We start from the raw sequence: 25,302 nt of genomic DNA, 5'->3' as shown, positions 1-25,302 counted from the left end.
ACAGCAGTTTCTTTGATTGTGAAGGCAGGACCAGAAGCAAAAGACTGAACTTTGGAAACTGTGCAAAAAGGAGAGGGGATAGGGGAGAGAGGGTCTTAGAACCAATGTCATTGGGTAGCTTTGTTTAGAATGTGTGGGGGTTACTGTGAACTTTATTAGTTTAGTGTGAGGGACATAGTGTGTAAGGTGAAAGTTGGCCGGGGATGCAAGTGTGAGCTTAATCTACCTCAGCATAACTACTTGTGTACACATTAGTAAGCATTCCTTTGGGTGATTTTGCCCGGTCTTTAACAGTGTACCATGTGACATCATCCAATCGAGGATAGCATAGAACGATGGAGGTAGTCAAAAGCGCCTCCTTCGATAGTCTGTGCAACACTACCTTTGGTGAATCACTGCTGCTCCTTTTACCCTGAAGAACAGAGTAGAAAATGCTGCCAGTGGGCTGGGAACACCCATGTAGTGTGTTACATTTTAGTGGTATTTACATAGTGCTTGGTATCCTTGATCAAGCTTTGCAGTGCTTTATCAAAGGATATCTGGTGTGAGGAGAGGATGTGGCCTAAAGGCTTAGAGCGGTCCACCTGGACCAGGGCTTTAAGGGGGATGAAAATACTGGGGGGGTCTCTCAAAGGGGCGTGGCCAATGTAATTAAAGGCATGGCTTAAAAAACCATAAGCTAAAAATCTTTGCTTAGCATTTTGTGCTGCCCGACTTGTATTTTGCTGCTTCTGTCATTGCATCCAGATATATGATATAACATCTTACCTACAACAAGTCAGGACTATTGGCTTTGTCAATGGCTGTATAAGATAAATAAGCAGCAACTAAGGCTTGTTGTACAGAATACTGAAAAAGCTTCCACTTAAAGCCCTGGTGGCACCACAACAATGTTGCTGCTCCTGCGTTTCAAAAAGAGAAGGGAAATCCAGAGAGAAAATGACTCTCTTTAAAGGATTTCCCTTCCCCTAGAACATTCACCTGGCATGACGTCATGACGTAACTTCTCCACTAGTGAGAAGTGAGCAATGTGAGCACATGCACATGATGTGCCTGTTGTCACTGCAGTCCGGAAAAAAACGGACCGCCTGTGCCAGGGCACAAATTAGAGCCTGATAGAGACCCGTTTCGAGGCCCCATTTAATAAACTGCCGGTGCTCAGACCCGGTGAGACCCGGCCCACTAAAGCCCTGACCCGGGCGCTGGGGAACCGGGAGTCTCGGCCGGGACGTTCACCATCCTGTAATTCTGGGCAAATCACTTAATCTCCCTGCGCCTAAAAATGAATGTGTCCATCTGAAATGCAACTGGTGCTCATGTATAGCGCTCTGATATAATCGGCCTAGTTCGCGCTATATTAAATCACCACTCTCCCCCCCCCCCCCCCCCCCCCCCACACCAAAAAAGAAGGGATCTCCATGCTGTGGTCTAGATTTCACGTCCAGTGGCGGTACCTTTCTGCCGCTCAAACTCGCTCATATCGTATCCACCCTAAACCACACACAACCTCCCACACGGACACGCCACAATGCACATCAGAGTACAGCCCCACACTCTAAACCATACAACTCTCCCACACTCTGAAAAACACACACACAACCGGCACAAGTGCACCAGCCACACACTAAATTGCACACAAACTCCCACACTCTGAACCCCAACACACATATCAAACTCTCCATCGGCACAGCAGCCATACACTAATCCTCACATAAACCCACATCCACTGGACCACAAAAACTCACACTCCACAGGCCAAACACGCCGGACCACACACACCAAGGCAAACTCACATCATTCACAAACTCCAAATCACGCACATTGGTATAGACACCAAACCACACAAAAGACATACACACATGAAAGTACACAAAAGACACACAGAGGCAAACACACCCATGCTCACACAGACGTGCATACTAATAAACAGACATACCCAGACAAGGCATACAGATAAAGGCCCCCACACCTCATTTGCGTTCACACACCATCATCATCACCCAGTAGACACACGCATGCGAACACAAGCAGAAAGACGGAAACACAGATCGAGGTGCACATTTACGTACAGAAGTACATGGGTGAAGCCTGAATTGGAGAGACGGCCCCCTTCCTCTTCTGTACATTTGTTAGACTGCTTCTCTCGCTCAGATTTGTGTCACGTCCTCCAGGGCTTTAAGTGTGGGGGGGGGGGGGGTCTGAGCCCCTCCAGTTTTTTTTGGGAGCCTTGAAAGGGGTCTCTAGGGGGCTCTATTTTCGGGCCTCAAAGGTAGGGTGACCAGACGTCCCGGTTTTTGTTGGTGTTTCGGGTGAACATGTGCGTGCACTGCTTAAGCAAATCAAGCTAATATGCTCCCAGTACCTCTGGCATCCCCACACCAGCTCGATCAGAGGCGCAACTAAAGTGCCCACAACTCCTTGGTAGTGTGCTTTCATCACGCCGTTGTGTTGATCAATGGTAACTCAAGTGGGATCATTTAGCAGCTTAAACCACTTTGTGTGAGAAACTGCCTACATTTTGATATCTCTTCTTTACTTCTGATCATGGGAAACTTGCTTGTAAAAGTCCAGTCAAACAAAAGTTAGACGTGAAATAATACAAACGTGTTTGCACAGAAGGAAATTTTATGTGACTGCATCATAACGAGGATGTGACAGCCCTATTTGCAAGTGTGAGAACAGCAGGTTGATTTTGTGCGCTGCGACGCTGGCCTGCAGCATCGTCCAGTTGTTTGGAACACCCCAAGCCTCTCGGCGTGTTTAAAGCCACAGCAGGGCCTATTTAGTGTCCTGGCGACAAGTACCCTCTGGCATACCCACAGGGTGACGACAGGGCCGGACTGGGAACCAGAACCGGCCCTGGCAAAGTGCTCGGCCGGCCCCCCTCCCCCCCCTCTGGGAGGAGAGGGGAGGGGGGAGAGGTGCGACCGCGCTCTGTGACAGGGCCGGTTTTCGGCCGTTTTTGTTACAGGGCCGTTTTTGCAGCATAACGGCCCTGTAACAAAAACGGCCCCAGGGGCCCAAAACCGGCCCCCAACCATGCGGCCCACCGGGGAATTGCCCGGTGCCCTCAACGGTCAGTCCGGGCCTGGGTGACGAAGTGGAGGAGGGAGAATTTGCACTGTGGAACAAAACGCCTGTGGGCACTGTAGTAGGAAGTGTGGCGATGCAGGGGCTCTAAGAAGGGGTGAAAAAACTACAAAGAATCATTAACATGCAAGTGGTCTTTTAAACAGACCCCCCCAGGATATAGCGGCATGGATTAGCAAATTAAGCGGCACAAATATGGAAATTTAGCAGCATTTTTGCTGCACTTTATTTTACTCATAATCATTCATTCTCAGCCTTAAATCAATGGTAAGATGGCTGCAAACGCTGGGTAAGATACAGCAACTTGGCCACAGCAGCGCTCCGAAGCCACTCAGGCAAAAAAGTAAGACTGTGTACTGCTTAAAAGTCAATTTGAGAAGGGTGCAATTAAAGAACAAATGATGGACCATGGAATCAAAAGAAGATGCATCCGGTGAGTGTAGCAGGGAAATGCATAAGTCTGTTTGACTTTTCTTTCTTTTATATAGTGTTTGCATTGTGCCTTATGGCCACTTCGTTGTGCCATGCAACACAATAGAGTATGTTGTAATGTGTGTCAACTGATAACTAAATACATGATGATTAGTAATGATTGACGAGGGTGATATATGGATGTTCTACATGGGTACTGGGTGGGTCAAAGATAGTCTTAGGGATAAGTAGATGGACTTGAGAGGGGCACATAAACATCTGGGTGACTGGGGGATCGTGGACCTGCAGAGATTTATTCAAGGACTCCCTGTAACATCCCTGTCCTTGTGGATGCCTGTGTTTTCCACTCTCCAGGCCCAGAAAGACCGAGGGTTTTTTTTTCGCAGTAGGCATTGTGGTAGTTTTGCACTGGCTGCAGCTAGTCACACTGATTCTAGACCCATGGGAAATATCTCACTAAGTCTTATGGTTCTAGCGAATAGGGCAGTGAAACTAAAATCCTATCAGGTCTTCTGCTGTACCTGGAGAGGCTCCATCTTAATCCTAGATAAAAGTGGTGGGGGGTCACATTTTGAAAGAGAGATCCTCTCTATCTTCCAAGTTCATTGATCCTTTTTATTGACACCAGTGGTCTTGACGTGAGCGACAATGTTCTCATTTCTGCAACTCCATGCCTAGTGTTTCCAGGTGAGGAAGTCAGCAGTAGGGACACCCCAGTCATTAAAGTGTATCCTAGGAGGCAGAAGCACTAGCACTGATTACCCCAGGCTGTTCACACCATTATTGAACTTTTTATTTCAGATCACTAGGCAAGCTAACATTGTAAATTAATTATATCTTTCTTATCCCATGCATCTTCTCTATGATTTTTCCATTAATTCCTACAGAATATAACAGGAGGGGATACATTGCAATAATAGGGGTGGTGTTCTAAGTCTGACCTCAGGCAGGCACACATCACCTTCCGATTTTGCAGGCACTTTTGTAAAAAAATCGCAGCATTTTTACAAAAGTGCCGATTTCGCTGGCACTTTTGTAAAAATCAAGGCATTTTTACAAAAGTGCCGATTTCGCGGCAAATCGCGAATTCCTGGAGGGTCTGTTTAAAGACCTGTGAAGTACTCGGGTGCGGCTGTGTGTGTGCCCGGGAAGCTGTCTCAGCATGGGCTGCCACACAGAGGAGCGGGGGCTTTGAGGAGTACTAGAGCTGATGGCTTGTCAGAGCAGGGGGTACTGCTACACTAGTTATCTTTATTTAGACTACCAGGCCCGGACTGGCCATAGCGGGCACCGGGCAATCCCTCGGTCGCCGCAATGGTTGGGGCCGGTTTTGAGCCCCTGGGGGTCGATTTTGTTACAGGGCCGTTTTTGCAGCATAGCTGCAAAATCGGCCCTGCAACAAAATCAGCTGAAAACCGGCCCTAGCAAAGCGCTCGGCGGCACCTCCAACCCCCCCAGTGGGGACGGGGATGGGGGTTGGTGGAGGGGGAGGGGGGGGGCGGCCGAGCACTTTGCCAGGGTCAGTTTTGGTTCCCAGTCTGGCCCTGTAGACTACGCCCCTACTTAGACCACACCCCTTCGCGGTTTACCCCGCCCGTTTTTTAGCACCGCCAGTGTTTTTTTCCCACTTAAAGCCCTGACGTCCTCTCTTTTACAGGCACACCTACACAAGCGTATTCCTCCCCCTATCTTTTTTAGGCACACATAAACTCGATCACTCTCTTCCATACACACACATTGCTTGTCTCACTCCTCGCCCGTCAGTTTCTCCTCTGTTTTCCCTCTCTATCCCTCCTTCTCATCTCGTTCTCTCCCCCTCGGTCTCGTCAATTCCAACCCACCACCCCGCCCCTCCCCCTCTCTGCTCACGGCCTTTCCATATCAGTTTCTGTGTCAATATCAGAATCCAGGAAGCTACTGTCCTTGGATCTGGGAGTGAAGGTTGCAGACCTCTCATTGGTGGGAGTCCACCTCCCCTGCCCGGTCATTGTCTGCCTACAGTTGACAGGTTGTGTGATCTTGGCCATATGACAGCATTCCAGTGCGTGGCCCCCTGTTGTTGATCGCTTGGTTGTATATTGCATCAGAGAGGAGGCCCGGCAGTGTTGGAACACGTTCTGCTCCGCTCTGAGAGGCGGTTATGCCTGGGCACAAGCACTCCCTTGTTAGAAAGATGTCCCTGATAAGACTTGAGCAGAGTTCGTGACGTCATGGCTCGCTGCCCCTGAGAGGCTGCCAGTAGAAGGGTGGAGTGAATCCATGGTAAGCCGATGCCTCTGATGGTGGACGGGCTGGGGTGGAGACGGTCATCTAATCGGAGAATAGTGCGCGAGCAGAGTCACCCACATGTTGTGCTATTTCCTTTGAAAGGCCCGTTGGGCTGGATCAAGGGCAGTTCCTTGCCAGACTACTAGTGTCTGCAGAGGCATTGGCCTGCACAATTTCCCCTACCGGGTGATGGTCACAGGAGTCTGGCAAATAATAGGAAGTGCACCTCCTTCCGCCTATCACATACAGATGAACGCGCAGCTCTCGCTGTAAGTCAAGGGCGGTGCTTCGCGCAGGCCAGGGAACCCTGCCAAAGATCACACAGCTCTCAGGAGCCGCCCAAGAGCAGCCGCAAACCTGCCGGGTGAGCCGAGCAGGTCTAGGGGGCGCGTTCCAGGCCTCACCCCGCACCTGGTGAGGCCCGGGGCCTGCCTGGAGCCTGGGAGAGGACAGGAAGCCTCTCCCCGACGCTCAGGCGCAAACTTATGGGCAGGGCAAGTTCTGCGACTGCTGCCAAAACCATTAAATGTGAAACAAGCCAGCAGAGAGAACGTTACCTCACCTCCTCCAGGCCAATCCATCTACCCTCCTGCCAGCTTCTAGTGGGTATGCGTCCCCTCGCGCGCCACTTTCAAAGTCATTTAGCATGATGCCATAGATCCAAAGATGAGGTCTGTACCTCAAGGTGTCCTAAAGCAAAAGTAACAGCTGTCTGTAATTACATTACAATATAAGCAATCACTGAATTAAGGCGCCTCCCACAGCTTTACTTGTATTAACCCCTTCCATGCTGATGACAGAACGGTTCCGTCATCAGCACAAAGCTGTGCTGATGACGGAACCGTTCCGTCATGAGCCCGTTAGAACCTTAGAACCCTCAGCACAGCGCGAAAATTCGCGCCGCGCTGAAGGGGTTAATCCATTATTCCAGCAAATTCTTGCTTCCTTCCTCCTCCTACAAGTTCACATGCTGAGATATTTTCTACGCCCTTGGTGCCATCTCCTCCTCCCACGAGAACTTGTCCCCCATCCGTTATCACAGTTCTTCTTCTCAAGCCTCTTTATCTACTGTGAACAGTAACTCTTTCTCTCAACTAATGAAGCCTTGTCCACCTGCAGTGGGAACACAAGATACATGCAACATTCCACAGTGCCAGCAAAATGCGAATTCAAACATTTAAAACATCTAACTGGAAAGTACTTTGAAAATGCACTTCAGTCCTACAGTCAGGCTAAATGAACAACGAGCAGGTTACAGTATGTGCACCCTTCTACAAGCAAATAAGTCATACTTTCAGCATATACTTCAACACTTATAAATGTCAACCGATGAAACAATAGCATTATGAGCAAAATGTTTAACAAAATTAGCAAACATATTTAGTTTGTTATCCCTCAACAAAGTGTTAATGCACACTTTTCTCAGTTACATCTCTAAAGTACACAAGATTTGCGTTAATCACGAGAATATTTAAACATCTTGTAGTCCACTTTCTTCTTTTCATTCTTTAGTCACACAAAATACAGGTGAGTGCAGACTACAGTGACTATAACGCACTCCTACTGTCAATACAAAAGATGGGCCCAAACTACTCTCCACCCCCCGGTACCTTAGATCAGTAACAAGACGTCAGCACATTGATGTGGCTTGATGAATGATCCTTTCAATGTGACACCCATGATTTAATCCTTCTACTGGACTGGGTAGCGAGCATCAGGCCTCCTAAAAAGAGATGAACACACAGTTTGTCTCTCCAAGATGTCCCTGTCTTTCTTCAGTTGTTTCACTCTTACAGTTCATCCTCTGCATTCTACCAGAGTTCAAACTAGAGCTGAGTATAGTCTGCACCCGTACAGCACCTCAGACCCTGGCCCTGGCGCCTTCTGTCACTCATTACAGAGGGTGGGATACATGAGTGTCGAAGAGGGACATGGTCTGCCTTGGACTGACTCCACCAGCAACCTTAGTGGTCTGTTAGAGCGCTGCTGTTATCCTGTCCCAACCTAAGGAGCTATTGATAATCTGTGGTATAATACTAGAGCCTGCAATCCCTGTATTAAAGCTGGTCTTTAACTTCCTCATTACAGGCGATTTGTGACACACTTACAGGCTTGTAATAAAGAAATGATGTAGCCGTTTAACTGTAATAACTTATCAGAGTTAAGTTCTGACTCCACAACGCCTGCTGCCAGAGACAGAGGCTGAGGGGAAAAAGCAGAACATGTAGCATAATTAAATCTTCACTTTAAAATAAGAAAACAAAACATGTTTTTTTTCCTCTCCTCTGTTTTTCTACACAATCAGTGCTAAGCAGAAAGGTGATATTTATGGCAACATGCTTATTTTTTAATGCTTTATGGAAATATAGAACGAATAATATCTCTGCATGCTTCTACACATTCTGAGCTACAGCGTTTACAAAAAATTGTACTTTCATTAAAGTAATGCTAATATCTTTTTTGCATCAAATCTCTAACTGCTTTTTGGTGTTTTCAATTTTGTACTACAGATTTTACCTAAATATTTTTATGTTTGCAAACATCCTATCTCTCATGAAAAAGGAACACACTAAGGATTCAAGCAGGTTGCAGGAAGGATGATGTTGTAACTGTGCATTATAAGGAATAAAGTCCCCCTGCCGTACAGTATAAGCATATTGCAAATCACCCCGGAGGTGCATGACCTTATAAAAGAACTGCGCCTCCCCTGTGACTTGCAATATCCTTATAATGTACAGCAGTGGGTACTTTATTCCGTATATATCAGGCCAATATTATCCATAGGCATCCAGGTCCAAAGCAAGGATTCTCCTGCTATTTTTATATGAAACCATTCTGTTTAGAACATTTCTCAAGTTGTTTCTGAATGTTCTGCTGAAGCCCAAAGTTCCTCAAAGTGACTGAAATTGTTAAAGGTGTGTCAGGTGAAGTTAAGAGGCAGAGTAAATTGTGACAGTCCCTGATAGTGAGGAGGACGGATTTAGCGTACATTTATTCGGTAATTTTCTAAAGGGTGAGTAGTTAGTTATTTTCCCCACCCCATGACCAAACGTGTTAAGCCTCTGTCCCTCTTAGCTGTGTACCAGACAATTCTGTTAATCCTCCTTGTCTCTCATTGTCAAAGACATTAAGACAGCAATCTTGTTGTGTGAAAACGCCTGTGACAAGCGTGTGACACTGGATATTAGCCAAATACCTCAAGCCACACCAAACAAGAGAATCTTGGAACACCAGGCTAGTTTATAATGATAAAATCTCATTGACCAAAGACAAATTTGCAGTGGCCTTAGAGTCACAAATAAAAAAAGACAAAACATGCATATATCTACAGCTTCAAACAAACAAACGTGAACTTAAGATGTTACTTTTCAAATAGTAACTATGCTCTGATTTTGCTTTGCTAGACTCCATTTTAAAGCGCCAATAAAAGCTTCTAAGATTAAAGCTCCCTTTACAAATAATTGATACACTCACTTGGTTCCAGAATCTGTGGGATTTGGGATCAGGCTCTAGAAGCCCCCAGGAAGAGTTTAGTTGTTCTTAAAATGAACTGTCAGAAAAAAACACAACAAACTCTCTGCTCCATTTATTTGCAGGAAGTGATTTCAGAGCTTGGTGCTGCAGATTCCAACATGTCCAAAGTTATCCCCTTCTGTTGAACCAAGACATGGGAGTTTAAAGAAGATTGTGTTGCTTTGAAACCTTGCTACCAGTCTCATGACTCGCTGCCTGAGGTGACAGACAGCACAGGCTCTTCTCTGATTGGCTATCCCTTGCTATTAATCATACATGCAATCCCTTAAAACTCCTCTTGCAACCCCTAGACAATTTCAGGATTGGGTGTGTGTTGGGTTCAGCGAGATAGAGATCCCAGTTTCTGTCCCTATTAACCGCCATTTTAATTGGGAGTCAGAAGTAGCCAGTTCCCCAGTTATTCTGTGGGCATTCTAATTCATAATTACTTTTGGTGACTTCAAATGTTTGCAACAAACAACCAAATTACGGAAGGAATGCTAGAACTAGTCCCATAAAATAGTGATCGTACAGGGCTGCATCCATATCCACTGAATTTGTTTTTGGATTTTTTTTTGCCACTATCCCTCCAAACACAGAGACCAGCCATATGCAAATCGGTCTTGGTCATGACCCATAGTAAATATCTAGCCCAAACTGCTATTTATGGGTGTCACCAGAAAGGCACGCAAGCAACCTAAACCAGTTTGGGCCTACTTCAGCCTCACCAGTAACGTATAGCTTGAGTTCTGTGACATTGTGAGCACAGGATCCACCTTTGCCCATACCGTTTTCTGCAACAAGCAAAAAACGGATGGAAAAATGCTGGAAAAACGTCAGCCACTAGCCATCGCTCTGTGCTGTTTTCCACTTTGTTTTTTGTCCACTTTGACACTCTTGCCAAAGATCATTCATATGCAGATCACTCTTCATGTTGCTCCAATGGGAACAGTCCTGTCTGAACTACCAGGCAGAATCCTTCCTGATAGAAACATCAGCAACCCCCAAAAATGAGGAACTGAGGTGTGGCCTGAGTACTCAACAGTGTCTTCCACCAATCACCTTTTTGTTTTCCTCAATGCAACTCTGATTGGGTATACCCAGATAGGGGTCCTGTGATCTATGTGCCATCAGACACAAGCTGTACCTCCCCGATGAGACTTAATGCGGCCGGGGGTTGTTTGTGTTCCCATCTGGAAGGGACCTGGTATGGTAGTTGGAGCTGGACTGTTCCTTTTGGAGCAGGACCAAAATTGATTTGCATGCAGCTCGTCTCTGTATAGAGTGAAAAAGCGGGTAAAAATGATGGACTGGATTTGTACCCCAAGTAGTTATCAGTGCCTGTGAATAATTCAAGTATTTCACTGCACCTTTTTACTTTTCTCACTTTCTTCAAATGTTAGCAAGAAGTCAGCTGGAGGGAGATGCATAAAATTGCCTGAAATAGGAGAAATACTAAGCATTCTGCAGAAACGCATGGTCATATTAAAAAGCCGACTATACAATGGCTGATCAATGAGTTAAAAATATAACCAGACTCAAAAAGCAGTGCTTGGACTTCTAGAAACCTAGACAGTAGGTATCCTGAATTTCCATATGTGCTTCTCCAGACATTATTCCTCAGTACTGATACACATAAGAGGCTTCAGTGCTCCTATGTATATAGGTTTCCGCAATTCTTCTGCACACAAGCGCAAGCTCTACTTACTGTTTCACATACAGTGCCTACTCAGTGCTCCAAATATGGGTCTATTCGGCTTTACGGTGCTCATATAGAGGGGATCTCATCAGTGGTCCAGTACATAACAAGTGCATAAGGTCCCCTAAGTCCTTGACATGCATACAGTGTTTACTCTTTTTATTTTTGCACATATGAGGTAGGGTTGTGCGCAAATATTTTTACTCAGGTGTAATCTTGCATTAAACCCAATGATTATGCTATTTGTGTGACACATAATTTCAGTTTTTATCATGTTTACACTGATAAAATAGCTTCTGCTCGCAAGAAACTTGGTTCGAGTAGAAAATGTGTTGCGTAAACTGTAGAAATAGATGTGTGCCACAGCTGAATGCCCTGTACGTTCAAAAGTCATGATGGACTGTAAAAAACGTTATTGGCAGTACATTAAGTTGGCATATCATGCCTTTTGCTTGCAAGTGGATATACCTGAGGTACAGTTTAGTATCCAACAGATTGCCATGCATAATAACCATAACACCCATAATTCTCATGTGTTAAGCGCAGACATTTTTTTTTCACCCACCTCTAAAATGGGATCTCCACACTGTTCATCTAGACGAAGCCAGTAAGTTTGCTTATATGAATACTCATCCGTGCTTCTGTACTATATTCTCATAACTCCGATACATGCACACAGGGTCACCAGAAGACTCCTATACATGTTTAAGTCCCCTCTCTGCTTGCTACAGATATGTGTACAAGTCTTTCCTTCTAGTTCTCGTGCTATTATGCACTCTTTCTAGCCATACTCTATTTGTCGTATAACATTGTCTCTTATCTTTTCTTGCAGCATCTCCTGCGTTTGAAAGATCCGATTCCTCTTCGGACAAGTCGCCTCATCCTCTCTACAAACCTCATAGAAAGAGTGGCAAGTCGCAGGGTGGGTCTACCCCGACAAGCAAGCACCTTCCCCCCTTGGCCAGCCCTTCGACGCCCACAGAGCGCCTCCCCAGTCCAATTCTAGACCGCATCAGCAAGAAACTCTCTAAAGTTGGTCATTCACCCCCTGGATCAGTTTCGAAGCATGGCCAGAGCTTGGCAGCGAAATCTGCCTTTTGTTCTACCCCGGTGTCTTCAGGTTCATTCTCCAGAGAGGATAGGAGGCCTAAGGATGCAACGGCGAGTGTGCGTACAGAGAGCCAGAAGGAGTTGCACAGAGAGGGACTGCCCGGCCTCCAGAGCTCAAGTGATGACGGGCAATGCAAGACTCACCAAAAGGTCAGCCAGGATTTTGAGGAAAGAGTTGCTGGTACTGGTGATCACACAAATATGAGAACAGAAAAGAACCCTAAAGCTGCTCTCACTGGCCTGTCTTCAGAGTCGCAGACAGGGAGCTCTGCTGAGCTTTCCTCCAGCAGTGGGGTCTACGTCTCTCCCGGTGAAGATGAATCTACAGATGATTACTCAAGCAGTAGCTGGAACTCTGCTCTGGCCAACCAGGACTTTATGAAGCTCTATTGGCCCAACCAGGTGGACAGAGAGGACGATCCCTTCCAGCGGGCCTCAGATAATCTAAAGGAAGTATCAACTGAGGTCTCTAACCTGCATATGGACCTCCTTGGGCTACTTTCACGAGTAGACTCTGGTAAAAGGACATTCCAACCAGGCATGGGAAGCCCTGAGCTTTCCTCGGCCATACGGATGCAGGGGAAGGCTGGCCGAGAGGCTTCCTTGGAGGCGTTAGTAGTGGAGTCTCAGGGTGGACTGCTTGTGATGGCTCAAACCTGGGAGTCCCAGTTAGTGGGTATTCTACAGAAAGTAACCACCACCCTTAATGACTTGGAGATGCTGAAAGGCCAGAACATGTCTTTGATCAGGGACAGTGTCATGTCAAGGAGCAAAGAGAATCCTACGCTTCGGCCAGCAGCCAACAGACAGGGTGTTGACACTGTGGATGCGAATGTTGAGAGCACAATGCAGGCGCCCGAAGGTAGGTGTGCAGAATTTGTGGGGAAGTTGGGGGAGTATTCTCGTGCATCGGCCCGCAAGTTGCATTTTGGGAAGAGCTAATTATTCCATGTTTAGTTTTTTTTGTCATTGGATGACTTGTTTTAAGGTACTCGGCTGCAGTCCCCTTCAGTCTCTTTTCCTATGCCCAGCAAACCCGGGTGGAGCTGGCCAGGTGGCTGATACAAGGCTTTTTTTGTGTATAGGTTTTTATTGGTCCTTTATATTAGCCGTTACATACAGTATCACACACAGGTCAGCATGGTGACTGAATGGTTCCTAACAATATACATTCAGCAGGATACAGGGTCTCTACCCACACAGAATCCCACATCCCTGTCCCATTCACAAGACAATATAGTGAATCAACAATTAAACCAGATTTTGGAAAAAGAGCCCATACCCATCCCGTCGCCCTGATCACCAGTGAACACTAATCCCCCCACCCCCTCTCCATTCATGGGCCCAACCTCCCGCCCAGTCTAGTTCAAGAAGGACCATCAGCTCACTATGCATTACAGCCCTTACCCACAAATCATCCTCAATTTTATTGTCCCTATGGGTTTTCCGCATATAACATTCTTTGCATTTGCCCATTCAGCCATATCTTTCAGCCACTCAGCGAACACGGGAGCTCCCTGGGACAACCATCATAGAGCCATCCATCGCTTTGGCCAATGTGAGCCCTAACATCAAAAACTTCCTACTTCATTTCTTTTTCTTTTGACAAAAAGCTTTGTTTGGTCTTTTCTCACCAATAGCTCTTCACAAAGAAGCACACTACAAACGTAGAAGAAAAAATAGGTTGCTTTAACAAGTAAAATTAAAATTACAGAGTAGTGCATGAAGCATGAGCAGTGATTGTGTACATCTGTGCTAATATCTAAAGAGTTCGGGAGGGTTGAAAGAGATACTTAGATCTTAATTACCTAATCACGAAACAAGCCTTGGCGAGGTTTGAATAGCCTTTAAATCAAAAAGCGAGGAAAGAGGACAAAATACAAGTGTTTGTCAGGCTCATTGTAAGTGCCCCATTAGGAGAGCATCAGCATGCACTCAGTTATTATGCTTCAGGTGTTGAGGAAATGCAGAATTGTTGCATTACCACTAAACATTATCATCCACCCTGGATATTTATCCCAGCTTCTTTTTCTGTATAGAAATGTTCCCTTCTTTAAGGTTATTCGTGACCTCTCATGAAGGTCCAAAAAGAAAGACAGAATCCCAATTCATTTGCATGATCTCAATGTACATAGCCCTTCTTATTCCTAGTGACCCTATGGTGTATTTGTAGGTAGTAGGTACAATATTGAGAAGCCCCATTAAAATATAGACTTTATTACATACCAAGATGTTGCAGGCTTTGAGTATGTCTTCTGGGGTAGAAAAAATAACATTAAGATAATTTGCCAGAAGCTCAACTTTGGGCCATATGTATGATCACTACTTTTTGCGAGTTCCTAATTGCTTGTTTTTGTTACTCGCAATTAGGAAGTCACAAAATGCTAAGTACAGCAGTCTGTTTGACACTGTTTGTTATTCCCAGTAGGTTGCAAATGGATCTGCCTCATCAATATTCATGAGGCAGGTCTAAATTTGCAACCCATTGGGAATGGCCAAGATCAGAGTGATGGTGGTGTGCTGGGGCCAGCAGACTACCATGTCTGTGATGGCTTTTTAAATAAATCTGATTTTTTGGGGGGAATGCAGCCCGATTTCCTTGAAGGAAAATGGGATGCATTTCAAAAACAAAGATGAAAAGTTTTCTTTCCATTTTTAGGGCTCGGGCCTACCGTCAGCAGTGGGCGTGGCCCAAGAGTCCTTTTCTCAGGGCTTCCGAAAACGTACCTACGAATTCCAGGATGCTCGTGGTTTGTCGTGTTTTTTTTTTGCTAGCTGCATTGCTATTGGCCTTCATGTGCGTGTGCTTTAGAAACAGAACACGTAATAGGCCATAGGCGGTCGAGTAGCTCTGCCTATGGCCTATTGGTGTCTGTTATGCGCACCAGAAGGCCATATATCTTCAATTATCTCGGCCGTCACGGCGGAGATAATTTAAGACATATAGTGGCAGTGGCGCACGCGCGTGCACCACTCGCCGGCGGTTTTTCAGTGCTGCTTGTTTTTTTTAATCCCTTTCACGGAGCTCTCCCTGTCAGCAAGATGGCACAGTGAGTTACGTGCATGCTGCTGATAATGACATATACCCTCAAGGGCTCACTTTTTTATGTGCATGTTCATAATGTACTGTCGCAGAAAAATAATAGCCCATTGTAATGTGCAGGATGATTGTGTATTGGAGTGTTGCAATGCGAACCATTATGCCCTATTTAAAAAAAATATTTCCGGAGCCTCGCCTGAAACTGCCCTGAAGATGGTCACGGGCTGCCTCGGGTGTGTTTGTCTGCACTCGGTGACTCCCAGCATTTCCAGCACGGGAAACAAGCTGCGCTCATTTACAAGAAGCGGGAGTCATATCGCGCGCACAAGCTGGATGACAAGGAGCTGCCCTAAATGCACTGTGTCTTGGAGAACAAGACAGCGCCTCGTCCGGACTCAGAAACCGTTTCACGCTTCCAAAGAGAAAACAACTCTGCCTCCGAACGCCTGTGAGTGACGAAAACAATTACCTCCGCGAGATGCTCTCCGTGGTCACTTCCAAATGCCCTTTCCTCAGCGAGAATAAAAAATGCGCGCGCACATTCTCTGTGAATAGGAATAACATCTGTGTGATTGGACTCTTGTGAGGAACCACAGACCACCCCCTATGTTTTTTTTAAAGAATTCAAGTTAATGCTTAGTCGAGCAGAAGTGCTCAAAAGGCAGGCAGTGTTATTAGGGACTCGTTCAGTGTCAGAAAACACAAGCAAACTGCAAAATGCTACAAAATGTGAAGTTACCAGCATTACTACATTACATGTCCTACCACGTAGATAGCTTCGTAGCGCTTTATGCTGGAAGGGTTGTTCACCTAGGTCTAACTCAAAGCAGTGGGTTCTAACAATCCACATCATCTTTATTGTAATAGCGCCGTAAAGTCGGCAAGGCAGCTCGCGGCGCTTTATACAGCTCCCAGTAAATACATGAACACCAAAAACAAATACTTACATGGGTACAGCTTGATGAACTTGTCCTCTTCGGCGTGTGTACTATTCCCATGGTTGTCATGGTGAGGGGTGTCATAGGTGACAAAAATAGCAAACAAAATTATAAGGATGACCTGGAAGGTGATGGCCAGGAAAGAGAACTTAAACCTCATGTTAGTGGCAAAGGGCGGCACCATGCTGCACGCATGAATGCACAACAAGTGTGCTATATGAAGTAATACGGACATGAATTCTGTCCGTGCGCATGAGAGTGACAGTGAGTGCGAGAGCGACAGTGAGTGTGAGAGCGACAGTGAGTGTGAGAGTGACAGTGAGTGCAGAGTGAGTGCGAGAGTGACAGTGAGTGCAGAGTGAGTGTGAGAGTGACTGAGTGCAGAGAGAGTGAGTGACAGTGAATGCCAGAGTAAATGTAAATTGATACTTGTATAGCACACTACTCACCCGCAAGGGTCTCATGGCGCTTGTACGAATACCACTGTGGAACCCATCCTGGCTTTCCCTGTGAGGCGTCCACTCCTGTGCACCCCCAAGGTGGAGGCCAGGCATCCTTAGCGTTGTGGAGATTAAGCAAGCTATTGCCCAGAGTTGCAGAGTGGGACTCCATGATTGAAATAGGCACAGAGGCGAGAATTATCGGGTCTGTGGAATTTTGAGCCCAAGACCCGCCGAGGCGGGGAATTGAACCCTGGTCCCGGGCCAGACCTTTGCTTCAGGATCTGCCGCTCTAACCATTGAGCCACACTTCTCCACAGAGTGACAGTGAGTGCAGAGTTAGTGAGTGCAGAGTGAGTGCAGAGTGACAGTGAGTGCGAGAGTGGCTGTGAGTGCAGAGTGAGAGCAGCGTGAGTGCCAGAGTGACTGTGAGTGCAGAGTGCGTGCAGAGTTACTGTGACTGTGAGTGCAGAGTGAGTGCCAAAGTGACTGTGAGTGCAGTGAGTGCAGAGTGAGTCCGAGAGTGACTGTGAGTGCAGAGTGAGTGCAGAGTGAGTGTGAGAGTGACTGTGAGTGCAGAGTGAGTGCGAGAGTGACTGTGAGTGCAGAGTGAGTGCAGAGTGAGTGTGAGAGTGACTGTGAGTGCAGTGTGAGTGCAGTGTGAGTGCGAGAGTGACTGTGAGTTCAGAGTGAGTGCGAGAGTGACTGTGAGTGCGAGAGTGACTGTGAGTGCAGAGTGAGTGCGAGAGTGACTGTGAGTGCTGAGTGAGTGCGAGAGTGACTGTGAGTGCTGAGTGAGTGCGAGAGTGACTGTGAGTGCAGAGTGACTGCAGAGTGAGTGCAGAGTGAGAGTGAGTGCAGAGAGAGCAGGGTATGCTTGTGCGCTTACACGGTGCACTGACACACAGGAGCTAAAACAAAGAACATGTCTTGGGAGCTTCATGGAGGCAGCCGGTCCTCTGTGAGGGGAGCAGCAAGGAGGGGACGCCCCAACCAATCAAGCACAACTACTCACAACCTACTGTACGATTACAACACAGGCCAAAGGGCAGAGCTAGGTCTTTTCGCATTACGTAGGGTGAGCAGTGTGTGAGCGTGCAGGGTGAACAGTGTGTGAGCGTGCAGGCTGAGCAGTGTGTGAGTATGCAGGGTGAGCAGTGTGTGAGCGTGCAGGGTTAACAGTGTGTGAGTGTGTAGGGTGAGCATTGTGAGTGTAGGGTGAATATTTTGAGTGTGTAGGGTGAGCAGTGTGTGAGTGTGTAGAGTGAGCTGTGTGTGAGTGTGCAGGGTGAGCAGTGTGTGAGTGTGCAGGGTGAGCAGTGTGTGCAGGGTAAGCAGTGTGTGTGTGTGTAGGGAGAGCAGTGTGTGTGTGTAGGGTGAGCAGTGTGTGTGTAGGGTGAGCAGTGTGTGTGTGTGTAGGGTGAGCAGTGTGTGAGTGTGTAGGGTGAGCAGTGTGTGTGTAGGGTGAGCAGTGTGTGTGTGTATGGTGAACAGTGTGTGAGTGTGTAGGGTGAGCAGTGTGTAAGTGTGTTGGGTGAACAGTGTGAGTGTGCAGGGTGAACATTGTGTGAGTGTGTAAGGTGAACACTGTGTGAGTGTGCAGGGTACGAAAACTCGAACTAAGTCCACCACACACACACACACATAATACCACACACATAAGACCACATACATAACACCCCACACCTAAGACCCACACATAAGACCCCACACATAAGGCCCCACACACTCACCACCACACACACACAACCACACCGTCAGTGCAAACTTTCACCAGACACAGACACCATAAGTCGTCTGTGCAGGCTTTCACCAGGCACACACACCACCAGCCGTCAGCGCACACTTTCACCAGGCACACACACCACCAGCCGTCAGTGCACGCTTTTACCAGGTACACACACCACCAGCCGTCAGTGCATGCTTTCACCAGGCACACACATCTCCAGCTGGCGGTGCACCCTTCCACCAGGCACACACACCACCAGCGATCAGTGCACACATCAATTGTTAACGCATCCACAATTAACTATTGTAGCAATCGCAGTATGGTGCACTTTACTTTTAAACATATTCATCTAAAGCGCAGCATGCCACTATTGCTACAATTCCAATCCAACCCACATAATTCCACTACACACCACATGCATACACTCCATAACACATGGCTAAAAGACATTGCCATTTACAATGCCATTAGCTCTAACTCAAATAAATCCGAGACCTATTGCATTTGCAATGCTTGTTTAGGAGGAGGCAGTGGTCCCAAGTAGGCACGGGGTACACAGGACCACTGCCTGCTCCTAAAAAGGGAAGCCGTTAACACGCCCCTTCCTAATACCGGCTCGCAAACCCTATTTTGTAATTTGATAATGAGTTACCGACTCGTAAAATAGGGTTAGTACCTGTCAAAAGGCTATTTAGCTGTCACAAATGGCTCGATTCTCCGGTATCTACTTCTGAAACCGTTTGCACATGTGGCCCAAAATTACACAGTGTAGCCTTTGCTTTCTCTATTTTTTCTTTTAAGTTGGATAACAATGTTCATTTCAGCCCCATTGTTGGCTTCTGCAGCATAGTCCTGTTGTAAATGCCACGTGACCAATTCACTGTATATTAGAATTGGGGCTGCACTGGCAATGTGTTTCCTCACATTTAGGTTAACGAGAAACTCCCAAAATGCCGGTTAAATCCTATTGCCCACATCCTACTATCATAGCTTTCGGGGATCGCCCCTCTAAGTGTAGATTTGCTTGAGATCAAGGCTGCTGGTTATTAATAATGTAGAGATGATTTATGTTTTTGCCCCCTTCGGCTCTCTGTTATCCTAAGACAAAATACTTTTTCTTCCTAAGCAACATGATTTTCAATGTGGCTTAATTCCTTAGCTTTTCCATTCTACCCGTTTTCGGCTTTTGAATACTTAGTAGGTAGATGCTGGATCTAGTGTATAAACTACAGTAGTATCCAGAGAGGATGGGAGGCTGGCCAATGTATGTTAAATAATTGGGATAAAATGCACAACTGCTTTAGGTCACTGGTGATTTAGATTATATTGGAGGGGCCTCTGCACGGCAGTGGTAGACCACACTTGCATCCGATCCGATGAATGAAGTGTGACTAATACATACTCCATGCTTGACATTAACTGCGTATCCCATTCTGATTTCCTTTCTCCGTGATCACTTTGTACAAGCTCTTCGCTCCTCCATGTCTTTTTTACTCATCTCAGGCTTCAATTTACTACTATGATCTCCCAATTAACAGTTCTGATTTTCTTTTCTCTTCTGTCCCTCCATTACTCTATTCAATCCAACTAACAGACTCACATGTCCTCCGCTCAAATTAATTTGTACTTCCCTATTTTACTACTATATTCATATTTCCCTATATCAATCTCCCACTAATCCTTTTTGGGTTCCGGAGTAGCAGGCTACCTCCAAAAAACGCTTCAGCACCTTGTCAGGGGTAGTAAGCGCTATATAAATACAGTTACAATTATAATTACTGACTCCTCTGTGTTCTTCCATTAATCCTGTCAGAGGTTGTCCACGGTCTCCAAAGCATCTGAACCAGCCATATATATATATAAATCGTATTCATTACAAATATAATATATCTGAGTTTTTTACAGTGTGTCTGAAAACTACCCATTTTTGAAAAAATAACAGGATTATTGACACCCAGATAATAGCAGTATCCCCTCCAGTAAACTTAAATAATCTTGCGATGCCTCTCAGGACAAGAAGGTGATACTTTAGCGTTTCATTTGCAGTGATCAGAGATTTTGCAAGGTACATGAGCTTCTGCCAGTCGGGAGTATTAAAGAATTTGAAACAGATGATTGGTGTTCTCATTGCACCATATGTAAGTAATCTCCTGAGTATTTGTAGTATGATTACTTCTAAGCAGAATTGCACAAGCGAACCTGAGGGAAACAACATTGTGTGGAATATTGACAGAATTAGTGACCACATGCCTCCTCCTTCATTATACGATGGATTGGGAGGATGAGACGATGGAATGTTGTGCGGGGCATTGATACAACATACATTGGACCCCCTCATGCCGTATTCCTCTTCTCTCATGCCTCATCCATTTTCCCTCATGCCTCATTCCTTATACTTCATTCTTTAATCCATCTGTCATTTATTGTCCATCATTTCTGATTCCACTCCCATCATCCCTCATCTGTCATTTCATGTCCTTAATACTCGTCCATCATTGATAATTACTTATTCAGCATCCGTCAACTCTCATCCTTCGGTCATTATCCTTCATCCATTACCACCATTCCTCATCTCTTAGCCATCATCTCTCACTTCTCATCCCTCATACATCACTGATCGGCCCTCTTCCTCAATAATGAGTGAAATGGACAAAGATGGCAAGTGATGATAACTGACGAATGAGATGTCCTAAAATGGACAGCGATTTGTCCATTTTAGGGCGTCTGATCCCTCATTCCTCACATTTCATCTTCATTTCTACCCTCCACCAGTCCTGAATGAAGGTGCTGATGTTCTTAGTTATACCTATGACAGACAAGCTTTCCATGCTGGAAATGACATATAAACAGGAAACTGAGAACCATCAGCTCTATTGGAGAACATGGCGTCTGCTATGTGAGCAGCCGCCTGCACCCGGAGCACTTCTCACCTGTTCTATTGCAGGATGCCGCCCTACCTGGTTTTGCACGGCCGTTGAGCTGTCGGGGCGTTTCCTGGGGATCCGCGTTGTGTTTTGGGCTCCCCACAGTGTTTTTTGTGCCGACTGGGGATGCGTGTGGGACCCCCCCCGGCGCTCTTTGTTCTTCCTGTCTGACGCGCTGGAGAAGAGCCGCCCTGGAGCTGAGGAGGGGCCGCAGAGGGGTGGCTAGCGGGCTCCTCCGGGTTAACAGAGGCAGCGTCAGCATCAGTTCGTTTTTTGACGCGACCGGGCGGATCACGGGAGAGCCAGGATCGGCGTCCAAGGATATAGTTTCTCCTGCCATTTTTGCTCTCCCGGTGTGTTTGGCAGCTGGGGGTGTTCTTCCAAAGGCAGAATTAGAGCAATTGCAGGACGCGCAACTACTTGTGGGAGCTCAGGTTTGTTCCCCATCACAGGTGAGAGGGACTCCAGTGGTTTTGGGGGCCTCAGAGGTAGATATAAGAGGGAAAAGAAGAAAAGAAAGACATGCTGGCCTTGCGACTGGTGAGGGCTAAATAGAGCAGAAAGGTGAATAAACAACAAGCTGAGGAGCAGAGTAAAAATCAAGTTTTTGATAGTTCAACAAACAATGTATCTTTATAAGCTGCACAATGTTCCAAACCTATCAGGTCAAGGGAAAGAGTATAAATCCCGGGAGGAATAAAAGCAATCCGCCCCATCCGTAAAGTCAGCGTCCCTCCCTCTCTACGGTTGTTTTATAGAGTGCAACTCGAAGTTCTAGATATCACAAAAGGGAAGACCTTAGAGGGGGAACCACCAGTGTTTTTTTGGCTAATTTACTTATTGATGACATGGAATCTGCTGGTTCTTCATCCACCCAGGCCGAATAATTCCAGCTCCAGCCTACGCAACAGAAGGGAATGTGTTGGAATAGTACATTATACTATTCCTTATGTTACAGCGCCATCTACTGCAGGTCGATGTAATGACTTGCGTAGTAATGGCATTGCGTTGTAACAACTCGGTCATTGTAACAACCGCGTTGTAAAGGCATCCCAGTGTAATGACCGCAATGTAAAGGTTGTTTCCAGTGTAATATTGTAGTCTTAGGGTCCACCCAGATATAACACTAAAATCCAGTTTTAAGCTGACAGTGTACCCCAAACAAACCTAGACACAGAGGCCTGGTAGGACAAAAGCAGGGTCCTTCAGCAACCAGACAGAGGATCCACAACAAGTGTCTAGGTATCCTTTTATTTCCCTTTCAAGTGCACCCCAAGTGTTACATGCGTCTTATCAAACCTGTAAAGTGCTATTTGATACTGTCAAAAGAAGTCCGACAGCCCCTACCCTGTGCATTCTCTTGAGCTTAGAGTGGTCGACTCTGTCTCTTCAGATATGCCTATTGTTTGCTCCTGGGAGGCATTTCACACATCATTCAAGGATTGAGCACAGGCTGAGCGATGGCAGAGGCTTATGCTAATTCTCCTTCTGACAGTTCAGGCAGATAAAGGGTAACTTGCTAAAGGTTACTTTGACTTAATATTTATTAAAAATGTAACTTCACCATTGAATTAGATTTTTAATAACAGTTAAAAATATATGTTTACTTGCTGGTCCCTTTGCCCAGTTAGCTGTATTAGTATTTTAATCTGCACTCTGGTTTTCTACATAGGATCCCTGGGCCTGCCACAGTGAACATAACTTTCTGGGCCATGTCACTGTAACAACACAGTAATATTAGCTTTCTACATGTCCCACTTTAAATACCATGCACCCTACCTTGTGAGCTACATAGCTTACACAGGGATTACTAAATAATATTTTAAAGGAAGGTTTTTAACTGTCAGAAAGTTTTTTTAAATAGGTCTCACTGCAGGTTTACACTGCAGCTGTCAGGCTACACAGGGTCTGGCTGTAGCTAGGTTTGCACTGCCACTGTAGTGGATGGCACAATAAGTGCTGCAGTCCACAGGTGACATTTATCTTCCAGGCCCTAGGAGCACTTTGTGCACCATATACTAGGGACCTACTGGCAAGTTAAATTTGCCAATCAGGAATTAGCCAATTTAACTATGGTTAAAGCGGGAGCATATAAACTGTACTACTGGTTAAGTGCACAGAGTCCTAAAACCAGAAAAGATACAGGGTTCTGCAAAAGTTGAAACAACCAAGGTGACCATTTAGAAAAGGTGGATGTCCTACTCCATCTGCCAATAATGTTTCTTCAAACAAAAGAAAAATAATTGAAAGTTTGCTGCCATGCATCTACACGCTTATGCTTTGGTCATATTTATACTTTATTTTTAATTTAGCTTATCAAGATAGCAGATAGTCTTCTTGGAATATTACAGTAAAATAATAATGCATATGTGGAATGCAGCTTGTTAAAGTGAGAACGAGTGGCCCAGTAGCAGTTCTCAGCTCCTTGGCCCTCAGAAAAAGTAGTTAAAAAGTAGGAAAGCAGAGAGCGTAGGGAAGATGAGAGTCCAGGAACCAGGGGCCAGAAAGCAATCAGCCCAGAAGACTCTCCTGCTCCTGAGCCCAAGCAAACATTTATTTAAACAAGCATTTACAATGCAATGGTTTCACCTTTGGAAAAGTTAGAGCTATTGGCATTGTAAATGACAAAATTTGTATTTATGTGTTGGTTTTGAAAACAGATAAATACATGGCATTGTCATTTACATTGCCATTAGCCTCTGCAGTCCCTAGCACTCCATAGCACTCCCTAGTTACTCTGCACTCCCTAGCACTCCCTAGCCACTCTGTACTCCTTAGCACTCCCTAGTCACTCTGCACTCCCTAGCACTCCCTAGTCACTCTGCACTCCCTAGCACTCCCTAGCCCTCCCTGGTCACTCTGCACTCCCTAGCACTCCCTAGCCCTCCCTAGTCACTCTGCACTCCCTAGCACTCTGCACTCCCTAGCACTCCCTAGTCACTCTGCACTCCCTATACATTTCTGCTAACTACTTTTTGGTGCGTTTAGTTTCGTACTATAGATTTAAAGTTTATCCTTCACGTCCAAACCACACTATCTCTTTCTTATGAAGGAGCAAAAGCCCAAGAATTTAAGATGTTTGTTGGAAGAGTGATGTTATGTGCCCATGTATTGTAAGGAATAACATGCCTCAGGACATACCATGTAAAGATATTGCAAGTCACCTAGAGTTCCATGACCTTATAAGGGAGCTGTGACCTCTGTCTCGTTATTTTACATGGACATGGGACTCCTCAGTAAACTACAACATCCTTATTACATATGACAGGCAATAGTTAATCCTATATATATAATCTCTTTATAGACAACCAGGCCAGTTACAATAATCTGCCTGCACTAGGTCTGGAAAGTAGATTGGTAGGGGAGCCTCAGGGCACAGATGTAGCACTTGGGGGCAGGGGCTGTACAGATACAGCTGAGTGGGTGCAGTTTCCTCCGACCACTCTGCTGCAAGCTCTCACCACAGGTCAGTGAGGTATGCATCTGCTGGCCTGCCAGACCAGGGAAGTTGGAAGCTGAGAGAAACCCTCAAACCCCTCCAGTGAAACTAAATTGTGAGGAAATCTCATCACTTTAGATGGTTGGTTTTTCATGACTTTGACATCAATGCAATTGTAAATGAAGATATTCCCCTTATAATCCAACGTGGCTCACCTTCGGGCCACAGGAACGAATTGTGCTCTAGATAAGACTTAATCTGCCACAATGCCATGATGTTCAAATGAGGCAATCATGCCCGTTGAGCTGGCCATGCTGCTGGCTTGTGTGGCCTGAAACTCTGTTCTTGCTGAAACACCGGCAGCAGTTTCTAGTACATAATAAACACATGTGGTTTCATTTCTATTGATGCTATATAGTGTAACAATACAAGTCCATTGCAGTACAAGGACATTTGACATTCCATAAGCTAAAATAGAACTACTTAATAAACTGAATCACAGAACTACTCCTCAGTCTAATACTTGTACAGAAGACCAACATACAGGTGGGCCACAAGCCGCCATCAATAATGCTTCTTAAAGCACTTTCTGTGTGATTACATTAGCTGTAAACTGAAGCTAATGCAGTCTCTAGCCAGACCAAAAAAGGCAGCTTTTAAACCGAGGTCCTGTGAAAGTG

General features: G+C 45.9%; 1 protein-coding gene across 2 annotated transcripts in view; it reads left to right on the top strand.

Annotated features, from left to right (window-relative positions):
• Positions 1-25,302, top strand: part of LOC147703160 (uncharacterized) — a 243,297-nt gene that overhangs the window by 25,057 nt on the left and 192,938 nt on the right. For both annotated transcript variants that reach the window (XM_086931701.1, XM_086931702.1), the window contains exon 3: positions 11,835-12,974. In XM_086931701.1, the coding sequence (XP_086787827.1) occupies positions 11,835-12,974 (1,140 nt within the window). The remainder of the gene's footprint in view (positions 1-11,834; positions 12,975-25,302) is intronic.

The sequence above is a fragment of the Lissotriton vulgaris genome, chromosome 7 (genome assembly GCF_964263255.1).
Source record: "Lissotriton vulgaris chromosome 7, aLisVul1.2, whole genome shotgun sequence".
Lineage (NCBI taxonomy): Eukaryota > Metazoa > Chordata > Amphibia > Caudata > Salamandridae > Lissotriton > Lissotriton vulgaris.
The sequence above is the reverse complement of the archived record's forward strand: the minus strand, read 5'-3'. Positions and strand labels throughout refer to the sequence as shown.